Source organism: Microcaecilia unicolor, chromosome 10 (genome assembly GCF_901765095.1).
Source record: "Microcaecilia unicolor chromosome 10, aMicUni1.1, whole genome shotgun sequence".
Classification (NCBI taxonomy): domain Eukaryota; kingdom Metazoa; phylum Chordata; class Amphibia; order Gymnophiona; family Siphonopidae; genus Microcaecilia; species Microcaecilia unicolor.
In genome coordinates, this window is record NC_044040.1 from 6,323,014 (window position 1) to 6,348,286 (window position 25,273).

Consider the following 25,273-nt stretch of genomic DNA (forward strand, 5'->3'; position numbering starts at 1 on the left):
CTAGGTGGTATATAAATACTGAAAATAAAATAAAAACTTCTATTCAATTCAAAACAGCATTTATATGCCATTCAGGGTTCAGTGCAGTTTACGTCATGAGTGGAATATAGGTTGGATACAATATTATAGATAGAACATTGGTTGAATATAATCAAACCACTCGTGAGTACCAGAGCCGGCCCAAGACAAGATGCTGCCCCCTTCCTACCTCCAGCCCGTTCGCGGCGTTTACCTCATCACGTTCCAAACCCGGCAGCGATTCTTATACTCTGCCCTGCTGCCGGCACCAGCCTCTTCCCTTTACTGCGGGTGCCTGAGCTTCTGCCGAAACAGGAAGTTACATCAGAGAGGCGGCCACAGTAAAAGGGAAGAGAGAGGTCCGGGCAGCAGGGCAGTGTATGGGAATCGCTGCTGGATTTAGAACGTGACGAAGTAGGACGCCGCAAAGGGGGAGATGCCACTCCTGAAGAGTGGCACCTGAGGCCCCCACCTCAGGTGACCTGATGGTTGGGCCACCCCTGGTGAGTGCGAGAATGATAGAGGTAGGTCATTTGTACACCTGTAGAAGCTTTTACAGTCTTCCAGAAGCTGAGGTAGTTAATCTAATGTTAGAAATGAGTTCCACAGAGATTCCTAAAACAGGGAAGAGTGAGCTAAATATCCTCTGAAATCGGATTCCCTTATAGAACAGTGGTGTTAAGATCAATTGTTCTTTCAGATTCAAATGCAGGGGCTTTAGCAGTGAGGTAAGGGCCAGTGCTCTATGAAGGGGGGGGGGGGGACAAAAATAGGGGGGTAATGATCTGCTTTCTGATCCCATTGGGGACACGAATATATGATCATTCCAAAACAAGACAATGAGACATTCCTGCCTGTTTTCAGTTAACTCGCCAGCATCTGGCTTCTTGTATCCTGGCTTCGGTGTAGTTCATGTCCTCAAAACCTTTCCGTCAGATTATAACCATCTAACAATGGGGCCAGATGTACTAAGTATTTTCCCAGAGACATGAAAGTGAGGAAGTCTAGCCTTCCATGTTTAAAAGTTAGACTGATGTTATTTTGGGATTTGTTTTGCATTTCGGCTTGGAACTTTGCTGTACTGTAACTTCCATATGCAAAACTTCTTAACAGAGAGGGGAGGGCTCAGATATTCTTTTCATCATTTTAAAGTGCAGGAAGATAAAGAAAACAAGGAGATTCATATAGTTTTCAAAAGAGGTGTCTGTAAAAGTCAAAATGAAAACCATGCAAGAGACTATCTGGGAAAGCTAAAATAGGCAGGGAAAGCAGTCAGGATGGCAGAGAAACATGCGTGGAAGAACCACCGGAGAATGTGGTGAAGGCGGTTAGCTTAGCAGAGTTTAAAAAGGGGTTAGATGGTTTCCTAAAGGACAAGTCCATAAACCACTACTAAATGGACTTGGGAAAAATCCACAATTCCAGGAATAACATGTATAGAATGTTTGTACGTTTGGGAAGCTCGCCAGGTGCCCTTGGCCTGGATTGGCCGCTGTGATGGACAGGATGCTGGGCTCGATGGACCCTTGGTCTTTTCCCAGAGTATGTGAGCCATGTTAAATAATGGGAAAAAAAAATAACGAAATCTTACTGGGTCTATTCTGGGGGAAGAGAGCTGGGAGCTTGGCTCATGGAGTGAGAAAAGGAGGAGGGACTGGGCATGAGAAGGCAAACTGGGGAATTGAGCTTGGGGAGAGAGGAGAAAAGTGATCTGTGAAGTCAAGCCTAGAGGAAGGCCAGGTGGAGATAAGATACTGGCTTAGTATTGGGGGAGGGGTCTGTGGACCCTCCACTTTGGAGTCAGGCTTACCCAGTCAGTGCCAGCTGCACAGGACACCACCTTCAGTTCTCCACTTTCTGACAAAACCTGCACTGCCCAACCATGTTATTAAAATCGGTTCTGGCTACGCCACTGGGTAAGAGGTGTGAGGGGATGTTTCAGACCTGGGGGAGGGGAGGAAATATTGGCCTTACGATGTACTTGTATAGTACTGCTGTGGGGAATTCAACACAAAAATTACAAAAAAAAACCCTTCAGCTTTGCATAACTTTCAGTATATTGCATTTTCAATTTATGCAAATACAGTGATTCCATTATCTTTGGTAGTCTCTTGAAGAAAGTTCAGCAGGATTATGTTTTGGTAATAGGAAGATGCCTCACCTGTGGAAGGAAAGATTTATGTGAAACAGGAGAAACAAAGTTGACAAGACCCAGTGGCCAGATAGGACACATTCTAGAATATTAAGGTGGGTCCGATGGAGGAATTGTTCAGTAGATCATTAGAGAGAGAATGTTTTCAAAGGACTGCACACCGTACAAGAATTAAAGGTGCCTACTGACTTTCCAGGTTGTGCATGTGTGAATCTGAAAATCTCTTCTTTCAGTCCTACATAAGTATCGCCACACTGGGACAGACCAAAGGCCCATCAAGCCCAGCATTCTGTTTCCAACCTGGCAAGATCCCCAAAAAGTACAAAACATTTTATGCTGCTTATCCCAGAAATAAGCAGTGGATTTTCTCCAAGTCAATTTAATAACGGTCTATGGACTTTTCCTTTATGAAGCCATCCAGACCTTTTGTAAACCCCGCTAAGCTAACTGCCTTTACCACATTCTCTGGCAACGAATTCCAGAGTTTAATTACATGTTGAGTGAAGAAACATTTTCTCCAATTCATTTAAAATTTACTACTTTGTAGCTTCATTGTGTGCCCCCTAGTCATGATTCATGTCGACCTGTTCCACTCCACTCATTATTTTATAGACCTCTATCATATCTCCTCTCAGCCGACTTTTCTCCAAGCTGAAGAGCCCTTGCCGCTTTAGCCTTTCCTCATATGAAAGTCATCTCATCTCCTTTATTATTTTCATCACTTTTCTCTGTACTTTTTCTAATTCCATTATATATATATATATATATATATATATATATATATAATATTTTTTTTTTTTTTTGAGATGTGATGATCAGAATTGCACACAGCATTCAAGGTGCAGTCGCACCATGGAGCAATATAAAGGCATTGTAACATTCTCATTTTTGTTTTCCATTCCTTTCCTAATAATACCTAACATTCTATTTGCTTTCTTAGTTGTGCCGCACACTGAGCTGAAGGTTTCAATTTATCATCAACGACGACCCCTAGATCCCTTTCCTGGTCGGTGACTCCTAATGTGGAACTTTGCATCACACAGCTATAGTTTTTTGGTTCCTCTTTCCCTCATGCATCACTTTGCACTTGCTCACATTAACGTCATCTGCCATTCGGATGCCCAGTCTCCCGGTCTCATAAGGTCCTCTTGCAATTTTTCACAATCCTCTTGTGATTTAACAACTTTGGATAACTTTGTGTCATCAGCAAATGTAATTACCTCACTAGTTACTCCCGTCTCTAGATCATTTATAAATATGTTAAAAAGCAGCGGTCCCAGCACAGACCCCTGGGGATCCCCACTAACTACCCTTCTCCATTGAAAATACTGCATCATTTAACCCTACTCTGTTTTCTATCCTTTAAGCAGCTTTTTAATCTGTGATAGGACACTACCTCCTATCCCATGACTCTAATTTCCTCAGGAGCCATTCATAGGGTACTTTGTCAAATGCCTTTTCAAAATCCAGATGCACAATATCAACCGCTCACATTTATCCACATAATAGAAACAAAAATAAATAAATAAATAAATAAAACAGTACATGATCATGATAAAAAGAAAAAAACCCATATGAATCAAACACAAGTATCTTGCATTACTATCCCCTAATATAAATACTCATTTTTTCCAAAAGCCAGACATTTTCCCTTTATCAATATCGGACTCCTTCATAAGCTTTTATAAATGGGAATGTCTTCAACTCTTAAAAAGAAAAAAAAAAAAATCAAAACTGCCTGCATAGGATGGTGGTGGATTAGAAACTGGTTGAGGGATAGGAAATGATGCGGGGACAAAGTTTGTTCCTGTCCTTGTGAGCTCTGTCCGATCCCATCTGCAGAAACCTCGAACTGATAGGATTTTATATTTAAATATTTTTATTAAAATATAAAAATAAACAATATTTTTGACCCATTCTTTTAGCCAGAGAGACTTCTGACTCGGAAGTCGATGCATTGGACGTTCTTCATGGGGGGAGAAGAGGAAAGGAGGATATTTATTTGTTACATTTGTACCCCACATTTTCCCACTTATTTGCAGGCTCAATGTGGCTTACATAGTACCGGAGAGGTGTATGTGGTCTCCGGAATAAACAAAATACAAGGTTATGATTGTGATAAGAAAGGTTCATGTGGGAGGACCACATGAAGGAATCGTGTATCGGTATCGTTGTTTAGTGAACATTACGAACGTTAGTGTTGTTGTGTCGCGTAGATCAGGCATTTAAGTTGGCTCGGGAGGGTATGCCTTTTTAAACAGGTGAGCTTTTAGGTTTTTCTTTTCTGAAGTGTAGGTGATCGTACATGGTTTTCATGGATTTTGGTAGTGGGTTCCACAGTTGCGTGCTGATGTAGAAAAAGCTGGATGCGTAGGTTGTTTTGTATTTTAGTCCTTTGCAGCTAGGGTAGTGCAGATTTAGGTGTGTTTATTAATGATATCAAAACTGTTCATATTAAAATTTCATGTTTTATAAACAAAGCAAAGTATTAAATGGCATGTTTCTTAATAACATGACTTCAGGAAGAGAGGTGAACAGGTGCTGTATAAAAGCTCTATATTTAAGTTGTAGATTTAATGGGATTTCTTTTGGTTCCATACGATATATTTGTAATGTTCATAACAAAAAATGATGCAGAAAACAGATTTCTACTTTAGTATTGATTACCATAATTTTGCAGCTTGACCTCTACAACCAACATTATTTACCCTTCTACAGAGGGTGCTATGACCCACGTGCCATGCCCTAAATGGTAGTCAAAGAATCTCGCAATCGTTATGCTCACCCAAACTCTGCTTCCGTTCTTCTAGGGCATCTTCCATTGCAAACAGAGTACTCTTGACGTTTGGAAAGAGGAAAAAAAGAGCCTATATTCTGTGCCTGCTCCTTTCTTTGTTCTTCCCTCCCTGTCTGGTCATGATGCTAAGGAGATTACCCATAAGCCTGCTCTGGGGCCTTTGTGAAACAGGAAGTTGCATCATAAGGCAGGAGTCAGCAGAGGAGGGAAGGCCCCAGAGCAGGTCTATGGGGCATCTTCTTAGCGTTGTGATGGGGCGGGAGGGAAGAACAAATGAAGAAGGGAGAGAGGAGAAGCCGGACCCATGATAATCACGTTTTTTAATTTTTTACCACAGGAGCAAAGTTTTTACCACTCCCGTGGGCTGGTAAAAGGTTTTGCTCCCGCACCCACAGTAAACCTTGGGGGTCCCCATCCCCATGTCACTCTCTATTGAGGGATTGACCTCAGAATTGTTGTAAATGGAAATAACTCTGAGGCTAAATGGGTGATGGAGTATCTGAGGGATTGAACCTGAGGCTGTTACTGCTCATTATCTTTGAGTAATATTGTGGAGGACTAAGAGGAAATGCTTATCTCTTTCAGAGGAGCATTTAGAGCTGTAACTCCCTGCCAGGAAGTAATGTATAAGGAGTTAACCATAAAATTCCAATGCACAATTTGCTGCGATGACCCTGCTGATCCCTCTCTTCCCTATAGAGAAAGTACTCTCTCTGTGGACGTCGCCTGCATTTTCCCCTTGGCTTCCTCCATGGATAAACGCAGAATCCCTTTTGAAAATTTACCAGCAGAGAAATGATAATATGAAATAGTGAGCAGCAGGTTGCTGGGTACTGGTTGAGTAGGGAGATGTGGCCTCCGTGTTAGTCCACTTTTAAAGGTAATCAATAAAATAAGATGATACCTTTTTTTTTATTGGACCAACTTAATACATTTTTTGATTAGCTTTCGAAGGTAGCCCTTCTTCCTTAGATCAGAAAAATCAGGACACTGCTGGAACCTATTCTCGCCTATTTGAAACCACAGCAACAGCTGACAAAGACGTTTTTTTAATGACGGAGGGCCTAGGAATCCTGCATCTGTTAGACCACAAAGTAGTTCAAGAACAGCCTTTGTGTTGGAGAAATTTCACATTTAAAGATAAGAATCTGTGAGTTGGGCTAGCAGTGAAGACATAGCTGAATCCCAGACAGTCTGATCTGCTGTAGTGGTGGGGTTTCAGTGTGGAGGGGGGCAGGGTGCAGACGAGTCGGGGAGGGGGGGGGGGGGGTCCTGCCACATTATGGTGGGAAGGGAGAAAGAGCAAACTGTTTCTTAATGTCTCCGTGACTTATTTTTTCCCCAGAATGGACGAGAACTACAATCTCCTGCCGCATGGAGTGAATTTCCAGGATGCCATATTTGCAGACACACAGGAGAACAGGAGAACTTTCTCTAGCTTTTTCCAGTTCTCCAACTGCACTCCAGGACAGCAGGCTGCAGCCTTCTCCAGCGACTGGGAGCTCCTGGAGGACAGCCGGGTAAGGCCTGGCCCCCTTCCACATGCCACTATTTGCTACAGATGTATACTTGATCTTGGTTTGTCCTTGCCATTTTCAGGGCACAGACCCAGCACTGGCCTTGTTCTCCAGCTACTGAACTTGAATCTGGCCAGTCACGATCAGGGCACAGATCGTAAAAGTCTGCCCAGCACTGGCTTTGTGTAGAGGGCCAAGACTGGGATTGTTGGATGTCGTGGGAGCTGTTTAGTTCAATCCCTTTAGAATGAGGAAGGCATTTTCGACTGATGAAGGAGCTGAACTCTTTTCTGCCCACTACTTGTTTTCAGAGCAACGGAACAAACTCATTCACAGCTTCATAGTCTGGTTTCATAGTAACATAGGGCCCGATATTCAGCCGATGGTGATCGGCATTGTGCTGACTTCCAACATTATCCCTGGAAATTCAATGCTGGGTCGTGTCCAGGCTCTGGCATTGAATTTCCAGGTATACAGAACCCCCCAAAACAGCCGGTTAAGTGTGATATTAACCGGCTATAGAGAACCACTTTTATGCAGTCCTAATTTGGCTGGTTAAGTACTAAAGATTGGCACTTTTTTTTTTTTTTGTTACATTTGTACCCCGCGCTTTCCCACTCATGGCAGGCTCAATGTGGCTTACATATTGTATACAGGTACTTATTTGTACCTGGGGCAATGGAGGGTTAAGTGACTTGCCCAGAGTCACAAGGAGCTGCCTGTGCCTGAAGTGGGAATCGAACTCAGTTCCCCAGGACCAAAGTCCACCACCCTAACCACTAGGCCACTCCTCCACTGTTGCTACTATTGGAGATTCTACATGGAATGTTGCTATTCCACTAGCAACATTCCATGTAGAAGTCGGCCCTTGCAGATCACCAATGTGGCCGTGCAGGCTTCTGCTTCTGTGAGTCTGACATCCTGCACGTACGTGCAGGACGTCAGACTCACAGAAACGGAAGCCTGCTCAGGCTTCTACATGGAATGTTGCTAGTGGAATAGCAACATTCCATGTAGAATCTCCAATAGCAGCAACATTCCATCTAGAATCTCTAATAGTAGCAACATTCCATGTTGTTGTTACATTTGTACCCCGCACTTTCCCACTCATGGCAGGCTCAATGCGGCTTACATATTGTATACAGGTACTTATTTGTACCTGGGGCAATGGAGGGTTAAGTGACCTGCCCAGAGTCACAAGGAGCTGCCTGTGCCTGAAGTGGGAATTGAACTCAGTTCCTCAGTTCCCCAGGACCAAAGTCCACCACCCTAACCACTAGGCCACTCCTCCACTCCATGACTCTGCCCCTGGAATGCCCCCAAAATAGGTGGTTTCATTTTGGGCGCTGTGTTAAGTGCTGCTGAATTTGACTAGTTAGCCCTGAACAAATGATTTAACTGGCCGGCAGCCATTTCTGGCCAGTTAAATTGCTTTGAATATCGACCCCATAGTATATGACGGCAGATAAAGACCGGCATTGCTTTACACCAGTAAAAACGTCCTCTTCAGTTCCTTTTACACTATTATCCTATAAAGGAAAGTGGGCAATGCTCGCCTGATGCCCTCTGAGCACATAATTATAGGCACTCAATGTTAGACTTGCCCTCAATGCATCATACAAACAAATAGGAGGAAATATTTTTTCACTCAATGAATAGTTGAGCTCTGGAACTCTTTGCTGGAAGATGTAGTAACAGCAGCTAGGACAAGTTCCCGGAGGAAAAGTCCATAGTCTGCTATTGAGACAGACATTGGGAAGCAACTGCTTGCCCTGGGATTTGTAGTATGGAATGGTGCCATGATTTGGGTTTCTGCCAGGTACATGTGACCTGGCTCGGCCACTGTTGGAAACAGGATACTGGGCTAGATGGACCGTTGCTCTGACCCAGTAAGGCTACTCTTATGCTCTTATACAGGAATACAAAGTTCTATATATCTTCTTATTGCATAGTGCATAAGACCTAGAAGAGCTTTCAAGAGCTCTGATCCTGCTTAGAAGAAAGCTGTGACCTTGAGACCCTGTTTCATGCCATTGTGTGACTTTGAACAAGCTACTTAACCTCCTTATGCTCAGACTTTTAAGTTTGTAAGCTGTTTAAATAGGGGTTTGGTGACCTATGATTATTGTATTCTTCTATATACACTAATGTGCTTTTTTTTTTTTTTAAATTATTTATAAGCATTTTAGTTTACATAATATTCATTCAAGAATAATAACACACAATACTTGAAAAATATGAGGAAATAAAATAAAAGATTACTATCGACCACAAAGTTAAAGAAATGATCCAAGAATTCGAAAATACACAACTGCTATCAATCAATATCAATATCCAGTTATACACTAATGAGCTTTATTACCCAGCCCTATCAAGAACACTGTTAAGAGTACAGACAAATACCATGTAAACCTTATTGATACAAAGTGGCTTCCCAAAGGTGGATGAAAGAGAGAGATATTAGCAAAATGCTTTGCATCCAGCTAGATTTCACTACTAGAGTGAACACTTTAATTGGTAAAGGAAACAAATGTAACCTAGATGTTTGGGGGGGGGGGGGGGGGGGGGGACACATTCTCAGATTTATACTTGCATGTGCAAATTTGAATAATTTTCAAGTCTCATTTTTTTGTTTTCTTGCGTTTCTCAAAATACAGAATCGACACTGGGGGAAATGCATGAAATGAAGACCGATTTAATTTTTCATCTTTCAAAATCTTCTTTTTTTTGTGTGTGTGTGTGCATGTTTCTTTCTCCCTTTGTTAGACCTCATCCCGACCTGCCTTTTTTTCTCATCACGATAGGCTGCTCTGCCTTATTCTCCTGCTGGGTTATGATTCCAGGGCAGGACGCAGTTGGAGTGGGCGTCTGAGCTGGCTTAGGGGGAGGAAACTTCCCTTCTGAGTCCATTAATCTTCTGAACTAGAGGAAAGATCCGGCCTGTCAGCACATGAAAATTCAGTTTCTTCTATCTTTCTCTGCTCTTCCGGACAATTTTATATGTAGGAGAAAGTTCATGAAACAGTGACCCTAGAAATGTGCTTTATGCTGCTTTTATCAACCTCCCTAACAAAAGGTCCTTGTTTCCAACTGTGTTTGTGAATGTCACAGGGACGGGACCTGCCTTCTGTGTTCTGGATCTTATGTGAGTTGAAAGTCCATTTCATGCTTCTGTGGTTTGGGTCCGGTGCCATAGGGGTCAATTTCACAATTTAGGAGCCTCGATGCTGAGCACTAATTCTACGGTGCCATCTGGGAGTCCAGATTCCATTCTCGAACTGTACTGCAAGTCGGCATCCGTGCAATTGCATGTAGCCACACCCACTTGTTCCATATCGATAGGTGTAAATGTGCCTCACACCAGCCCTTGAAGATGAGTCAGGGTGTGGGGGCTTGCCAAGACCTTCAAAGGGGTTTCAATGACAGTATGCTTGGGTGTACGGTTTAAATGTCTAGAAACATGCTGTCTGAATTCCTCCCCAAGGATCCTTTTGCCCATCATTACAGTACAGCCTGTTGTTTTTCCACGTATTACCCCATTCTCCTATGTATCTAAAACCTTCTTTACACCAAGACTCAAGCCACTTTATTGAATTGCTCTGTTTTGCGTAGTCTTTCCTCTCCCCTCCCCAACATAGGAATTACTTCAGAAAACGCCCCAGTCCGAACCAAAGATTTCAGTCCCTCCCCAACCTTCTGGAACGCTCTCTGTGCTGTAAACTTTGCTATTGCTGGCCAGGTCATTTGTCCCCCAGGTGAATTACAGCATCGGCATTTGAAGCCTCGCTCGCTCTCGGAAGGGGATCTGGGGGTTGGATTTAGGGTTTCTCTTCAACAGAGCCTACAAAAGTCACCCTCAATGAAACAAATCATTCCTTAAACCACCCAAGTACACCAAAACACCTCTCTCACGACCTTACCTAACACCTTCTACCTAAATTCCTCTTTCACCTCAGCCTATGATCGATCATCTGTTTTCTTAGATCATGTAATGACCTTCTCATTTCCATACTCTGTAAGCCACATTGAGCCTGCAAAAAGGTGGGAAAATGTGGGGTACAAATACAATAAATAAATAAAGAATCTCAGGGGAAGATGACAGTCTGACGTGGAGGCTGCGCTTTCTAGATTCTTAATATCATAAAAGATGAAAGGTGAAGGCGGTGGGAAAGGATTGAAAGCATGTTTGTACGTTTGGGAAGCTCGCCAGGTGCCCTTGGCCTGGATTGGCCGCTGTCGTGGACAGGATGCTGGGCTCGATGGACCCTTGGTCTTTTCCCAGTGTGGCATTACTTATGTACCTACAAAAGACAGAGCGGAGGAGGGGGTTGAGTTTGGGAATTTATATGCTAATTAATCTCAGTTGAGCTGACTGGATGGACTGGTCTGATCTTTTTTCTGCTGTTATTTACTAAGGGGGTCTTTTACTAATGGTTAGCTCCAGTTATCTGCAGCAGGGCCCATAGGAATAAAATGGGCCCTGCTTCGAGTTAATGTTTAGTAAAAGACTCCCTAAGTGAATACTTCAGTGATCCTACCAGGCTCAATGACTGGGGTTCTTGGGTTTTGTTAAAACTAGAAAAATCCCCCAAACAAAAATAGTTTCCAACAGGCTTCAGATACAAACAGCTGTGGAACATCCACTGGCTCTATATAGTGAGCTGTTCTTTAGGTCCGCCCTTCACCTTCTCGGCCTTTTGCCTGGGTTTAAGAAGGGACATGGAACATCTGGGTGCCGAGTCTTGTTGGGAATCTGCATAGTAACATAGTAAATGACGGCAGAAAAAGACCTGCCCGGTCCATCCAGTCTGCCCAACAAGACAACTCATATTTGCTGCTTTTTGTGTATACCCTACTTTGATTTGTACCTGTGTTCTTCAGGGCACAGACCGTATAAGTCTGCCCCGCCTCCCAACCACCGGCTCTGGCACAGACCGTATAAGTCTGCCCAGCACTATCCCCGCCTCCCAACCACCAGCCCCTCCTCCCACCACCAGCTCTGGCACAGACCGTATAAGTCTGCCCAGCACTATCCTCACCTCCCAGCTACCAGTCCCGCCTCCCACCACCAGCTCTGGCACAGACCGTATAAGTCTGCCCAGCACTATCCTCGCCTCCCTACCACCAGCCCCGCCTCCCAAGGCTCTGGCACAGACCGTATAAGTCTGCCCAGCACTATCCCCGCCTCCCAACCACCAGCCCCGCCTCCCAACCACCGGCTCTGGCACAGACCGTATAAGTCTGCCCAGCACTATCCCTGCCTCCCAACCACCAGCCCCGCCTCCCAAGGCTCTGGCACAGACCGTATAAGTCTGCCCAGCACTATCCCTGCCTCCCTACCACCAGCCCCGCCTCCCGATCTTGACTAAGCTCCTGAGGATCCATTCCTTCAGCACAGGATTCCTTTATGTTTATCCCACGCACGTTTGAATTCCGTTACCGTTTTCATTTCCACCTCCTCCCGCGGGAGGGCATTCCAAGCATCCACTACTCTCTCCGTGAAAAAATACTTCCTGACATTTTTCTTGAGTCTGCCCCCCTTCAATCTCATTTCATGCACTCAGCCATTGTACAGAATTCCTCCTGGGGACTACGGGTTTCGTTTCCCCTCCCCATTTCGCATGGATGAGGACCACCACTGGGCTTCTCCGGATCCATGTCTCACTGTCCTCTCTTACATCCAATTTTTGCATTAAAGGAACTGATCTGTAAATTCATCGCCCTCGTTTTGTACCCATTTACCTTTTAGAAGCTGGGGGCCAAGTATTTTCTGTTGCTTCTTTTTGACTTTAGATATCTTGATGTTCGTTGATCAAATTCTCTTCTTCTTTAATGTTTTAGGCTTCTGCGGCTAGCGTCGCGACTATTGTAGTTGTCCGGGGTCTTGCCGTATCTGAGTAAGTGTAGCTGACGCTTCAGCCATCGTGCTGTGGTTTTCTTTAGGGCACATTGGCTGAAATGTCAGTTCCACTTAAGACGCTGCAAGACCCAGACAATGGCAATGGTCAAATTCATTAATTTTAGTATTAATCTGCTTGTGTTCAGTGAATCCGAAAGTGCTGGCTAGAAGTACTACATTGTGAAGATAATTTTCAGCAGCCCATGTTTATTATAGGTCGGCAGGCACGTTTCCTGAAGCCAGTTTTGAAAGGGAAACAACCGGAGAACATGAGGACGAAATTCCATAATTGTATTAACCCCAAGAACATTACCATGAAGAAAACTAGCCAAGAGGTTGAATGGCTCATCCAAGCCACAAAACAGAGCGAAGTCAAAATATAAGACCAAGAAAACCAGCATCTCAAGGAAGGAAGAGCTGCAATTGTCATAGGAAAGATATAGATTCCATGTGAGGTAGATGTTCCAGGGGAATTGGGACACCATCCATGGATTATTTCCTCACTCATGAGAGAGATGATTAAATCCATCAAAAACACAGCACAATGATGTGAATATTTTCGAAAGAAGTCTGCTTCTATTTGTGCCAGCTCAGACCTGTTTGCAAAAGAAAACAAAAAAAAAAACAAAACGCTTTCTTTTGTGTTGGTTTTGCCACTTGTGTAAATACCTGAACACTCAATGTGTAATTAAACTCTAGAATTCGTTGCCAGAGAATTTGGTAAAGGCAGTTAGCTTAGCGGAGTTTAAAAAAGGTTTGGACGGCTTCCTAAAGGAAAAGTCCATAGACCGTTATTAAATGGACTTGGGGAAAATCCACTATTTCTGGGATAAGCAGTATAAAATGTTTTGTACTTTTTTGGGATCTTGCCAGGTATTTTGTGATCTGGATTGGCCACCTTTGGAAACAGGATGTTGGGCTTGATGGACCTTTGGTCTTTCCCAGTATGGCAATACTTATGTACTTATGTAACTTATTTGAGTCAAAAATAAAAGATCTTAAGAATCAATCACTGTTCAGCTTCAGTACAAATGCTTATTGTTGGGTAGGCAGGGCAAGCGTAAAGGGGGAGGTAGCTGCCCGCAGTCCAGGCATCTCTTTCCCCCTCTCCCCACCACAGTCTGTCTGCTCCTCCCTTTCCGATCTTCTTTTATTTCCCTTCTCAGAGGGGCCCTGGCGCCCCAAAGCTTTCCCTCTCTGCTGCGATCTGCCCCCTTGTGATTCAATTTCCTGTTTCTGCCTGGGTGGATTGGGGCAGCAGGAGGCAGCTTGTGAGGATTGCTGCCACACCAGGGCCCCTCTGAGAAGGGAAATAAACATTTTAAAGAAGACCGCAAGGTGAGGGGAAGGGAGGGAGACAGACGGACTGTGGTGGGGAGAAGGGAAAGAGATGACCGGACCGGACCGCATAGTAGCAATGCAAATGCCAACCTGATTAGTGTTGTCACAATGGCTTGATTGTCCTCTATTTGGCTCACTTTTATTACATAGAGCAGTGATTTTGCTTTCTAGAGACCTTTTTTTTTTTTTTTTCTTTAATTAAGGGGGAAAGTTATCAATGTGGTCTACCCCCAATCAGGGGCGTATCTGGACTTCAGCGGTAGGGGGGGTCAGAGCCGAGGTGAGGGGGCACATTTTAGCCCCCCCAGCGCCGCCACCCCCTGCTGCCGCCAGCACCACCTCCAACAAGTTTGACCCCCCCCCACGCCTCTCAACCCGCCCGCCATCCGTCGCCATCTGTACCTTGCTGGTGGGGGACCCAACCCCCGCCAGCCGAAGTCTTCTTCCTGCGTTTGGTTTCTTCTGAGTCTGACGTCCTGCTGCACGTACAACGTGCAGGACGTCAGACTCACAGAAACAGAACAAAGCCTTGCAATTTGCAGGGCTTCGTTCTGGTTCTGTGAGTCTGACATCCTGCATGTTAGACACAGAAGAAACCAAACGCAGGAAGAAGACTTTGGCTGGCGGGGGTTGGGGTCCCCCACCAGCAAAGGTACAGACAGCGGGTTGGGGGAGTTGAGAGGGGGGTCCAGGGCCAAATTTACAGGGGGCCCAGGCCCCCGTGGCCCCATAGCAGCTACGCCCCTGCCCCCAAATATTGGTAACTAGGTCTCATTGTGTAAAATGAGAGCTGTGCTAAAATAGCTTGAATTTTTTGGTAAACCACACTGTAAACTCCCCCCCCCTCCTAAAATTGTTTTATCCTCATTTCAGGGTCCTCTTCTGAGGACCCCAGGTCTTTCTGCCCGTTTGACCATCCACATGGCTCCATTGGGAGTGGGGATTCAGGAACCAAGGTCCTGATATGGATCGAGGTATTCAGACCTTTTCCTGGAGTCAGAAAGGTGCATGAAAAGATCTCAGCTAGGGTAGGAGTGGAAAAGCAAGTCCTGCTACAGTATGTGCAGATGGTGTCGGTCCTCATGTGTGTGTGTGACGAGTTGCATCGTCCAAAATATGCACTGAAAGGGGGAAGTTTCATTCAGGTGAAGAAAGGGTTGCTATAGCCGGTGTTCTGCAAACCTTGTGCAAATGCTTTTTAATAGATTTCCAGGAAATGTGTGTGTCGGGGGGGTTAAAATCTTTGTGCTTAGTTTGTGTTCAACAATAAACTCAATGACAAAATCATTCAGAGTAAAGCAGAAATCATTTGCTGGAGGAGAAGGACTTGAAAGCCTCAAAGCTTTGATGTCCCTGGTATCTTCCAGTCGCTGGAATGCATCCCACGCACTGTCAATGGGCCTTGCTGCAAAATCATTTTGCAGATGTTAACAGATGTGAAGGGCAGATTCTATCCTCTGTACTGTTTGCACTTATCCTGGCGGGTAAGCAAGACTCTGTTTGTGGCACAGGGAGCCTGCATTTTAAAGATAAGTCCAAGCCGCTGTCCACTAAACTTGGCCATTTCCCATTGTTCCAGCTCTAGAAAGTGGTAACAGAGTGCCACAGGTCTCGTATGTGCCAGAAACATTAGGAAACTGGCTTTCCAGGTTTTCTTTGCTGCCTGCCTCGCGTCTGTTTTATTTTTCTGTATCCGATGTTTTTTTTCTCCTTGTTACCTCCATTTCACTCTATCTCCTCAGATTGTCCTTCTCATCTTTTGTACACTGTTTCTCACTTCTCCCATGCCCCCTGTGGGCCACTATTTCTAGTTCAGAATCAATTAAATAGTGTGCTCAGTGTCCCCCCCCCCCCCCAGTCACCCCTTCTCTTGTCCTTGGTGAAGGTTCACACTGCACCTACACTTACATTTATTTATTTATTTGTTGCATTTGTATCCCACGTTTTCCCACATATTTGTAGGCTCAATGTGGCTTGCATAGTACCGGGAAGCGTTTGCCGGCTCCGGTGAGAACAATACAAAGTGATATTGTGGTAAGATAAAGTTCTTGTGGTGCAGTCACATTTGGGGAAATGTGCAGCGGAGAAGTTGAATTATGTCCATTACGCGCAGAGATCAGGATTTAGGTTGGATCGACAGGGTATGCCTTTTTGAATTGGTTGGTTTTTGGTGATTTCCGGAAGGTTAGGTGGTACTGCATCGTTTTCAAGGCTTTGGGTAATGTGTTCTAGAGTTGTGTGCTTATGTTGGAAAAGCTGGATGCGTAGGTTGATTTGTATTTGAGGCCTTTGCAGCTTGGGTAGTGCAGATTTAGGTATGTTCGTGTTGATTCTGATGTGTTTCTAGTTGGTAGGTCGATCAAGTCTGTCATGTATCCCGGGGCTTCACCGTAGATTATTTTGTGAACCACGGTGCAGATTTTGAAGGTAATGTGTTCTTTGATTGGGAGCCAGTGTAGTTTTTCACGGAGGGGTTTTGCACTTTCATATCGCGTTTTTCCAAATATAAGCCTGGCTGCCGTGTTCTGGGCAGTCTGAAGCTTCTTTTACGTCTGTTCCTTGCATCCCGCGTAAATTCCATTGCAGTAATCTAAGTGGCTTAGTACCATTGAATGTAGCCCATGGGAAGAATTGTTTCAGGCGTTTGAGTTTCCACATTGAGTGGAAATTCTTAGTTGTGGATACCACTTGGCTCTCTAGCGTTAAGTTGCGGTCTATTGTAACGCCTAGGATTTTCAGGCTGTCTGAGATAGGAAGGGTGTAGTCTGGGGTGTTGATAGTTGCGGGTTTGTCCGCACTGTGTTGGGATGAGAGGGTAAGACAATGTGTGTTTTTCTTTATTGAGTTTTAGCTGAAATGTCTTATATGCGTAGATATTGCTACCGATTATAGAACACGCTTAGTTGGCACTCATTTCAGCGTCAATATTTTTGTTCTTTTAGGCGCCAGATACAGAATCTCCTCCTTTGTGGGCTACCCCATGGCAAAGAATTGCTGAGGTGTGTTGGCTTCAATGGGCGAGGAGGGTCAGGAAGCCAACCAGCAGGTGGCGGTAGGAGCTGCAGAGTGGTAGGAAGCTGAGGTGGAATGAGACAGATTTTGTCTCTCCAGGCAATTGTTTGCACTGTCTGGTTCGTGCTTGGCAAGGATTGACTGTGCTGCCACTGTACTAACGGATAATAATCAGCAGCCATGACTTATAATATTAGCTACCAGGGTTAGCAGTTGACCAGGAACAGTAGCTGCTTTGCATGGGAAGAACCGAGAAGTCCTGAGGTCTAGGGGTCCTTTTACTAAGCTGCGCTGAAAAACGGCCTGTGCTGGTGTAGACGCGTGTATTGGATGCACGCAGGTCTATTTTTCAGCACACCTGCAAAAAAAGGACATGCGGCAAAATAAAAATTGGCACGTGTCCATTTTGGGCCTGAGACCTTAACGCCACCCATTGATTTAGCGGTACGGTCTCACGCATTAACCGGGCAGTAATGGTCTATTTGCATAGAATGACGATTACTGCCCCATGTGCTGGAAAATAAAAATTATTTTTTGGCATGCTTAGCAGACACGTGTACTATGTGTACTACTAGACGTAGCGCTACGTACATCTAGTAGCGCTATAGAAATGATTAGTAGTAGTAGTAGTAGTAGTACAAATCAAAATTACCTGCCTGGGCCACATTGTAACCGAGTGGTAACTCCAAATTGATGCGCATTGGGCAACGTAGGCGCATACATGGCTTAGTAAAAAGGCCTAAACGGATCTTGGGTGATCCTCTGTTCATCATTGGCCAAAAAAACCTTTGATCTTTTTTTGGCCAATGATGAACAGAGGATTATTTAAGATCCGTTTTAGCTCTATTAGATTGTGTTGATCAAGGAGTTCTGTGAGGCCATTTTTCCTTTGTTAGATGCACTAATGTATAATGGAGTGTATTTTGTTGCATTTTCATTACGTGCAAGTAATTTTTAGTTTAGATCTGGCGATTGTGCACTTCCACATCCTGTACTCAATTACGTTTAGTAAAAGGGTCCCCTAGTCTTTTGCACCCTAAACGTAACCAGAAGCAGTGGTTAGTTTGTGACTCTACAGAGTTTCATATAAGCTGTTACGTTGGATTTTATTTTATTTTTTTTATGATGAGCTATGGCTGAATCAAATGAAGCTTAAAAGGTTTGTTGTTTGTAAAAAAAAAGGACTCTGGAAATGACTGAATGGAAATACCAGGAATTTTTATTTTACTGTCATGTCAACTTGGGGTTAGCTCAGCAGGACTGCAGTGTTGCAATCAACCAAAAGCCATTAACGCAAATTCACATTTTTTTTCATCCTCCTCTCATTAAGGTTCAGCTTTTAGTAGGCAGCTGATTCAGATATTTCTGCTTGTTAAAACAAGAGGTGATTGTCAAGGTTCTAGGTAAGCAATGAATTCTGCCTAAGCAAAGGTTGTTTTGTACTTGTCTGAAGGAAGGTATTAGCTCTCGTATACATGATACAGTACATAACCTCCGCCTTGATCCTTTAATGTTAACAAGGCCTTAGTATAATTCCACTATTTATTTTCATGATTTGAATCAACAGTTTAAACTGATAATTTTTTTTTTTTTTGTTTCTGCATGACAGTTTCCCTCTTAGTTTTTGTGTGTCTACCATCTCAGTTGAAAGAGAATGAGCATCGTGTGACCAGTGAAGGCTAAGAGAAGCTGGGAAGGTAGTCAGGATACCAGAGATGGAAAGGGACGAGGAAATAGCCAATGTAATACTACTACTTCTTGACATTTCTAAAGCGCTACTAGGGTTACGCAGCTCTGTACAATTTAACATAGAAGGACAGTCCCTGCTCAAAGGAGCTTACAATCTAAAGGACAAATGTACAGTCAGTCAAATAGGGGCAGTCTAGATTTCCTGAAAGGTATAAAGGTTAGGTGCCGAAAGCGACATTGAAGAGGTGGGCTTTGAGCAAGGATTTGAAGATGGGTAGGGAGGGGGCTTGGCGTAAGGGCTCAGGAAGTTGATTCCAAGCATAGGGTGAGGCGAGGCAGAATGAGCGGAGCCTGGAGTTGGCGGTGGTGGAGAAGGGTACTGAGAGGAGGGATTTGTCCTGTGAGCGGAGGTTACGGGTGGGAACGTAAGGGGAAATGAGGGTAGAGAGTTAATGAGGGGCTGCAGACTGAGTGCATTTGTAGGTAAGAAGGAGAAGCTTGAACTGTATGCGGTATCTGATCGGAAGCCAGTGAAGTGACCTGAGAAGAGGGGTGATATGAGTATATCAGTTCAGGCAGAATATAAGACGTGCAGCAGAGTTCTGAACAGATTGAAGGGGGGATAGATGGCTAAGTGGGAGGCCAGTGAGGAGTAGGTTGCAGTAGTCAAGGCGAGAGGTAATGAGAGCGTGGACGAGAGTACGGGTGGTGTGCTCAGAGAGGAAAGGGCGAATTTTGCTGATGTTACAGAGAAAGCCAAGTCCTGTCGCTTCTATCTGCTGGATATGCGCACAGAAGGAGAGGGAGGAGTCGAAGATGACTCCGAGGTTGCGGGCAGATGAAACGGGGAGGATGAGGGTGCCATCAACTGAGATAGAGAGTGGAGGAAGAGGAGAAGTGGGTTTTGGTGGAAAGACGATAAGCTCGGTCTTGAACATGTTCAGTTTCAGGTGGCGGTTGGATATCCAGGCAGCAATGTCGGATAAGCAGGCCGATATCTTGGCCTGGGTCTCTGAGGTGATGTCTGGTGTGGAGAGATAGAGCTGGGTGTCATCAGCATAAAGATGTAATAGGAGAGGTGCAGGGCCGCCGAGAGGGGTGGACAGGGTGACAAAAGTCCCCGGGCCCGGGCCTCCAGGGGGGCCCGGCGCCGAGTCCGTGGGTGCTCGCCCCTCCGTCCCTCCCTCCGAATTGCAAAAGCGATCCTGTTCTTACTTCGTCAGGGGTTGGCGAGAGCAGCTGCCATGCAGAAGAGAACGCAGTGAAAAGCGTGCAGGCAGGCTCCCACTTCAGGCTTCCCTCGTTGGCTGTCTCTCAGCTCTGGTCCCGCCTTTGAGGGGGGGGGCCTTGTCCCGGGCCCGGCCCAGCCTCTTGGCGGCCCTGGAGAGGTGGACAAGATTTTCTTTACTATATTAGTGACAGGAGCTCGTGCAAAGCAAATCCTGTAAGACAAAGGGGAATGGGAAAATTGGGGAGAGTCAGAAGAAATAGAATAGTTAAATATTTCTGTTCACTGTGGAAGAACCTGGGATAATTGGCATCTGTGCACTTTAGAACTATTTCATGAATTTTTATTTAGGAATCTTGTGAGATTCTAACTTGACAATGAAAGTTCAAATAAATGCTTTGATTCGGAGAGTCTTTTATAAACTAAAGAAATAAAGACAAATCAAGCACTGTTTTGACTGGACAGTCTTAATTCTTTTGGTTCAAGCTATGGTTCTTTCTTGTATCAATTATTGTAACTTATTATTGGCTGCACCCAAAAAAAATGATTTACTCGTCTTTAACTCTTACAAAATGCGACAGCTAGAATGCTTTATGGTTCAAACTGTCAAATAATTACTCCTCTTTTGATCAAGCTTCATTGTCTCCCTATCTAGGCTCGCTGCCAATTCAAACTTTGAACTATAACATTTAGATTGATCCATGGATTGGCTCCAAGTTATCTTCCTAAATTCTTTACCCCAACAGTCTACAATCTCAGAATAATTCTTTGTCTTTTTCTATCTACAAGTCAAATTTGTTTCCCGCATTTTTTTTTTTAATCTGCTTCCTTCACCTATCATGCAGTTAAAAGTTGGAATTCTTTGCTTTTAGCATTGAGAAGGGAACATTCCCATCTTAGATTTAGGAAATGATTGAAATTTATATCTTTTTTTTCTGGAGATATATTAAGGCTGCTGCCTAATATCTTTGGTTATTTTTACTTATGTTTAAGATCTGGGAAGTCTTTTTCAGACTCAGAAGCCTGAAAGGAAGGAAGAAGACTTCAGCTGGCGGGGGATGGGGTCCCCGCCAGCCCAGGTAGGCGACGGCGAGCTGGCAGGCGAGCGGGCAGGGTCGACGGTAGGGCTTCTGGCCGATTTTTAGTGTGTAACTGTGGAAATTTAGTGGCTAGTTGGCAGTGGCGTACCAAGGGGGGGGGCGGTGGGGGAGGTCCGCCCCGGGTGCATGCCGCTGGGGGGTGCTGCGGTGCGCACCTGCTCCTCCGAGTTCATTAAACTTCGTTCGCTGCAGCTCCCTCTGCCCCGGAACAGGTTACTTCCTGTTCCGGGGCAGACTCAGAGGGAGCAGTGAACATATGCGAATTGCGAACTCGGAGACAGGGCGTGCACCCGGGGGAGGTGTCATTTTGCCGGGGGGGGGGAGAGGTGTCATTTCGCCGGGGGGGGGGGGGGTGGGGGCGCATCGGCGTTCCACCCCGGGTGTCAGCTAGGGTCAGAACACCACTGCTCCAGTTGAATATCAGGGGGATGGTTATTAGTAAAACATTTTTTACAAAATACTCAGCACACCTTAGTAAAAACTGCTAAGGAATTTAGCTTGCACTGAATGCTAAGAAGCCTACTTGTGCTAAATCCGTTAGTGCACCTTAACTAAAGAACCCCTTAGATTAGATCTATGTCTTTATGAGGGGCGTTTCAGACTTTTGGCTCAGGGATTAATAATTCCTCACCTTGATTACTACAACAATCTTTTATGGGAACCTGGGTTAAATTATGCTCAATGACTATAATTACTACAGAATTCAGGGTCCCTTTTACTAAGGTGCGCTGAAAAATGGCCTGTGGTAGAGTAGACGTGTGTTTTGGGCACGCGCAGAATTATTTTTCAGCGCACCTGTAAAAAACAAAATGCCTTTCTAAAAATTTCTGCCGGGAAATGGACATGTGGCAAAATGAAAATTGCTGTGTGTCCATTTTGGGTCTGAGACCTTACTGCCAGCCATCGACCTAGCGGTAAAGTCTCACGCGGTACACAAGAACATAAGCACTGCCATACTGGGAAAAGGCCAATGGTCCATCAAGCCCAGCATCCTGTCTCTGACAGCGGCCAATCCAGGTTTCACGAACCCGGCAACCCCCCCCCCCCCCAAAAAAAAAAAATATATATATATATATAATAATGTTCAATGGACTTTTCCCTCAGGAATCTGTCCAAACCCCCTTTAAATTCCGTAAGGCCAGCTGCTGTCACTACATTCTCCGGCAACGAGTTCCAGAGTCTTAAGAAAAACTTTCTCCTATTTGTTTTAAATCTACCATATTCTAGCTTCATCTTGTGTCTCCTGGTTTTGTTTACTCTGCTCATTATCTTGTAGACTTCTATCATATCACCCCTCAGCCGCCTTTTCTCCAAGCTGAAGAGCCCTAACCTTCTCAGCCTTTCCTCATAGGGAAGTCGTTCCATCCCTTTTATCATTTTCGTCGTCCTTCTCTGCACCTTCTCCTTTATATCTTTTTTGAGTAATGACCTACGCATGTCAAATGCCACTTGGCGTGCGTCTATTACGCGAGTCCGAAAAATAAAAATTATTTTTCAGATGCAACAAAAATGAAAGTTTACTGCAAGAGCCATGTGGTAGCCAGGCGGTAACTCCATTGCATTGTACACGCGTAGACGCTTACGCGGCTTAGTAAAAGGGCCCCTCAGCAGCCAAACGTATTTTCAAAACGGGTAAATTTGATAGCATAAATTTTTTTTTGGACTAAAGTGCATTGGCTGCCTTTGCAAGCAAAGCTGATTTTCAGATTACTTTTGCTTCCTTTTTAAAATTGGGACTGGCTCGGCTCCTGGTTACATGATTTCTTTATTGCTTTTTTCAGAAGACAGCAGATGTTTGTGCTCTGGGGAAAACTTCTTGTTAGCGTTTCCATCTGCTTTATAAAATCAGTAACAGAAAGCAGGAAAAGTTGTTTGCCTACCAAGCCGCCTTAGAGGGAAACAAGCTTCCTTCAAATATTTGTACTGTCCATTCCTGCTCTTCATTTCATAGTTTAGTCAATGTTTTGTTTCTTATTTAAGGGCTGTTTAGTAAAGCTTAGCACTTGCTAATTGTTAAACACATGCTAAGCTTTAGTATAAAGGCCCCTTAATGTTTAAGGGGTCCCTTTTACTAAAGGGGTTTAAAGCCCTAACATGTGCTTAGCGCATGAAAAACAGGCTACCACAAAATTCGTTAAAGCATTGTGTGATATAATGAGTGGAGTGGAACAGGTGGATGTGAAGCGTCTGTTCACGCTTTCCAAAAATACTAGGACTAGGGGGCATGCGATGAAACTATAGTGTAGTAAATTTAAAACAAGTCGGAGAAAGTTTTCTTCACCCAACGCATAATTAAACTCTGGAATTCATTGCTGGAGAACGTGGTGAAGGCGGTTAGCTTGGCAGAGTTTTAAAAAGGGGTTAGACGGTTCCCTAAAGGACAAGTCCATAAACCACTACTAAATGGACTTGGGGAAAAATCCACAATTCCGGGAATAACATGTATAGAATGTTTGTACGTTTGGGAAGCTTGCCAGGTGCCCTTGGCCTGGATTGGCTGCGGTCGTGGACAGGATGCTGGGCTCGATGGACCCTTGGTCTTTTCCCAGTGTGGCATTACTTATGTACGTACTAACTAGATGCTTAGTATTTCCTATTACATAAGTACATAAGTAATGGTCACTTTTGAGAAGCGCTCAAAGCAGGGGCATAGGCAGACAACAGATTTTGGGTGGGCCTAGGCAAGAAGTGGGTGGGCACCCAGTGTTCTTCCCCCCACACACCACCAGCAAGAAAATATCCCAGCTGGTGGGAAAACGCTTCTTTCTACCTTGGCAGCCTGCAGGAGGCATGCGCTGAAAACTGAGAATGCGCAGGTGCCGGTATCGTGGAGAGTAGCATTTTTGTTACTGTCTTCAGCTGGTGGAGCTTGGGATCCCCACCAGCTACTGCTAAACGTGTGCTACTGTTGGGCGGGCCTGAGACCTAAGTGGGTTGGCCCTGGCCCACCCAGGCCCACCCATGGCTCAAAGATTAACTCTTGATTTTTCCCTCAATGAAAAATGTAAATTATGGCTGTACTTGAGAATGTTCATTTATTTATCAAAATATGGAATAATATTCCTATTCAGATTTGCAAAATATCATCTTAAATTCACTTTTGTAAGGCACTCAAACATGTTTGCTTGCAAGATAACAATTGTAGCTTGAATGATTTAGTGCCATGTCTCCCGCCCCTGATGTACTTTTCCGCTCCATGGTGCTCCTCTGGGTGGTGGCTGGCAGTTGCTGGCTTCCTGGGGCATGTGTGTGTATGCCAGATTCTGTGCTGCTTGCAGGAATGCCGGGGGCAAGGTGCGGCTCACTTCCGGTTTGGGGCATATATTAGGAAGCTCTGACACTCTGTTAGTACCTTTGCGATGGGTTGTTTGGTCTAGTAGTAGTAGTTGCAGCCTTGTCTCCAACCTGGTTTCTCTACCTTGTGCCTAGTTTTTTTTTAATTTTTGGTACATTTGTACCCCTGCGCTTTCCCACTCATGGCAGGCTCAATGCGGCTTACATGGGGCAATGGAGGGTTAAGTGACTTGCCCAGAGTCACAAGGAGCTGCCTGTGCCTGAAGTGGGAATCGAACTCAGTTCCCCCAGGACCAAAGTCCACCACCCTAACCACTAGGCCACTCCTCCACTGTTGCTACTATTTGAGATTCCACTAGCAACATTCCATGTAGAAGTCGGCCCTTGCAGATCACCAATGTGACCGCGCAGGCTTCTGCTTCTGTGAGTCTGACGTCAGACTCACAGAAACAGAAGCCTGCGCAGCCTTCTACATGGAATGTTGCTAGTGGAATAGCAACATTCCATGTAGAATCTCACAGAGTAGCAACAGAACCTCAAATAGTAGCAACATTCCATGTAGAAGTCGGCCCTTGCAGATCACCAGTTGCTCAGCTTGTGTGTGTGTGTGTGTTTTTTTTTTAATTGCTTGTCTGTTTTTTTAAAATATATTCAAAGTTTTGCCACCGAGTTTTAGCTCTACAGATTGCAGTTATGTTTTGGCTTTGCTTTGAGATTCTTCCAAGCTTCCTGTTTAGTGCCCTCTGAGCTTTGCATGCCTGGTGTCGATGAGAGAGGGCATTGCTGTGCCTCAGCCATTCCATTTGGAATTCTTTACCTTTGGAAATCTATCGTTGTATTGAGTAGCTTGTGTTTTAGAAGCTTGTATAAATGTGGTTATTACGATAAGCTTTTCTGGATAGCTTTTGATTTGTTGGGGTGTTTTTTTTGGTATTTTTATATGCACTGTATAATTATTTAGCTTTTTTTTATTATGACTGTAAATTAATGCCAGAAGTAGAAGGCTTATTGTGTGCCACTGGATTAGAGTTTTAGAAAATGAAAATAAAGATCTGTGGTTCAAAATGAAGCACAGATGAAATGGATTTAAAGCATTACACATCTGTTTGTTTTCTCTCTGATAAACTGGGTTTATGAAAGAGGAAAAACAGCCAACAAAAGTACATTTGTTTGCACATTGTATATAGTCTTCTCTCACTTTTTGTAGATGGGTTTGTTCAATTTTG

The 25,273-nt window shown here is 44.5% G+C and overlaps 1 protein-coding gene across 2 annotated transcripts in view; it reads left to right on the forward strand.

Annotated features, from left to right (window-relative positions):
* The window catches only part of CCDC3 (coiled-coil domain containing 3), a 37,804-nt gene that overhangs the window by 2,585 nt on the left and 9,946 nt on the right, over window positions 1–25,273 (forward strand). For both annotated transcript variants that reach the window (XR_003943629.1, XM_030217037.1), the window contains exon 2: window positions 6,313–6,487. Coding sequence is in view for 1 of the 2 variants with exons in the window: in XM_030217037.1 (XP_030072897.1) it covers window positions 6,313–6,487 (175 nt within the window). In the remaining variant the exon portion in view is untranslated. The remainder of the gene's footprint in view (window positions 1–6,312; window positions 6,488–25,273) is intronic.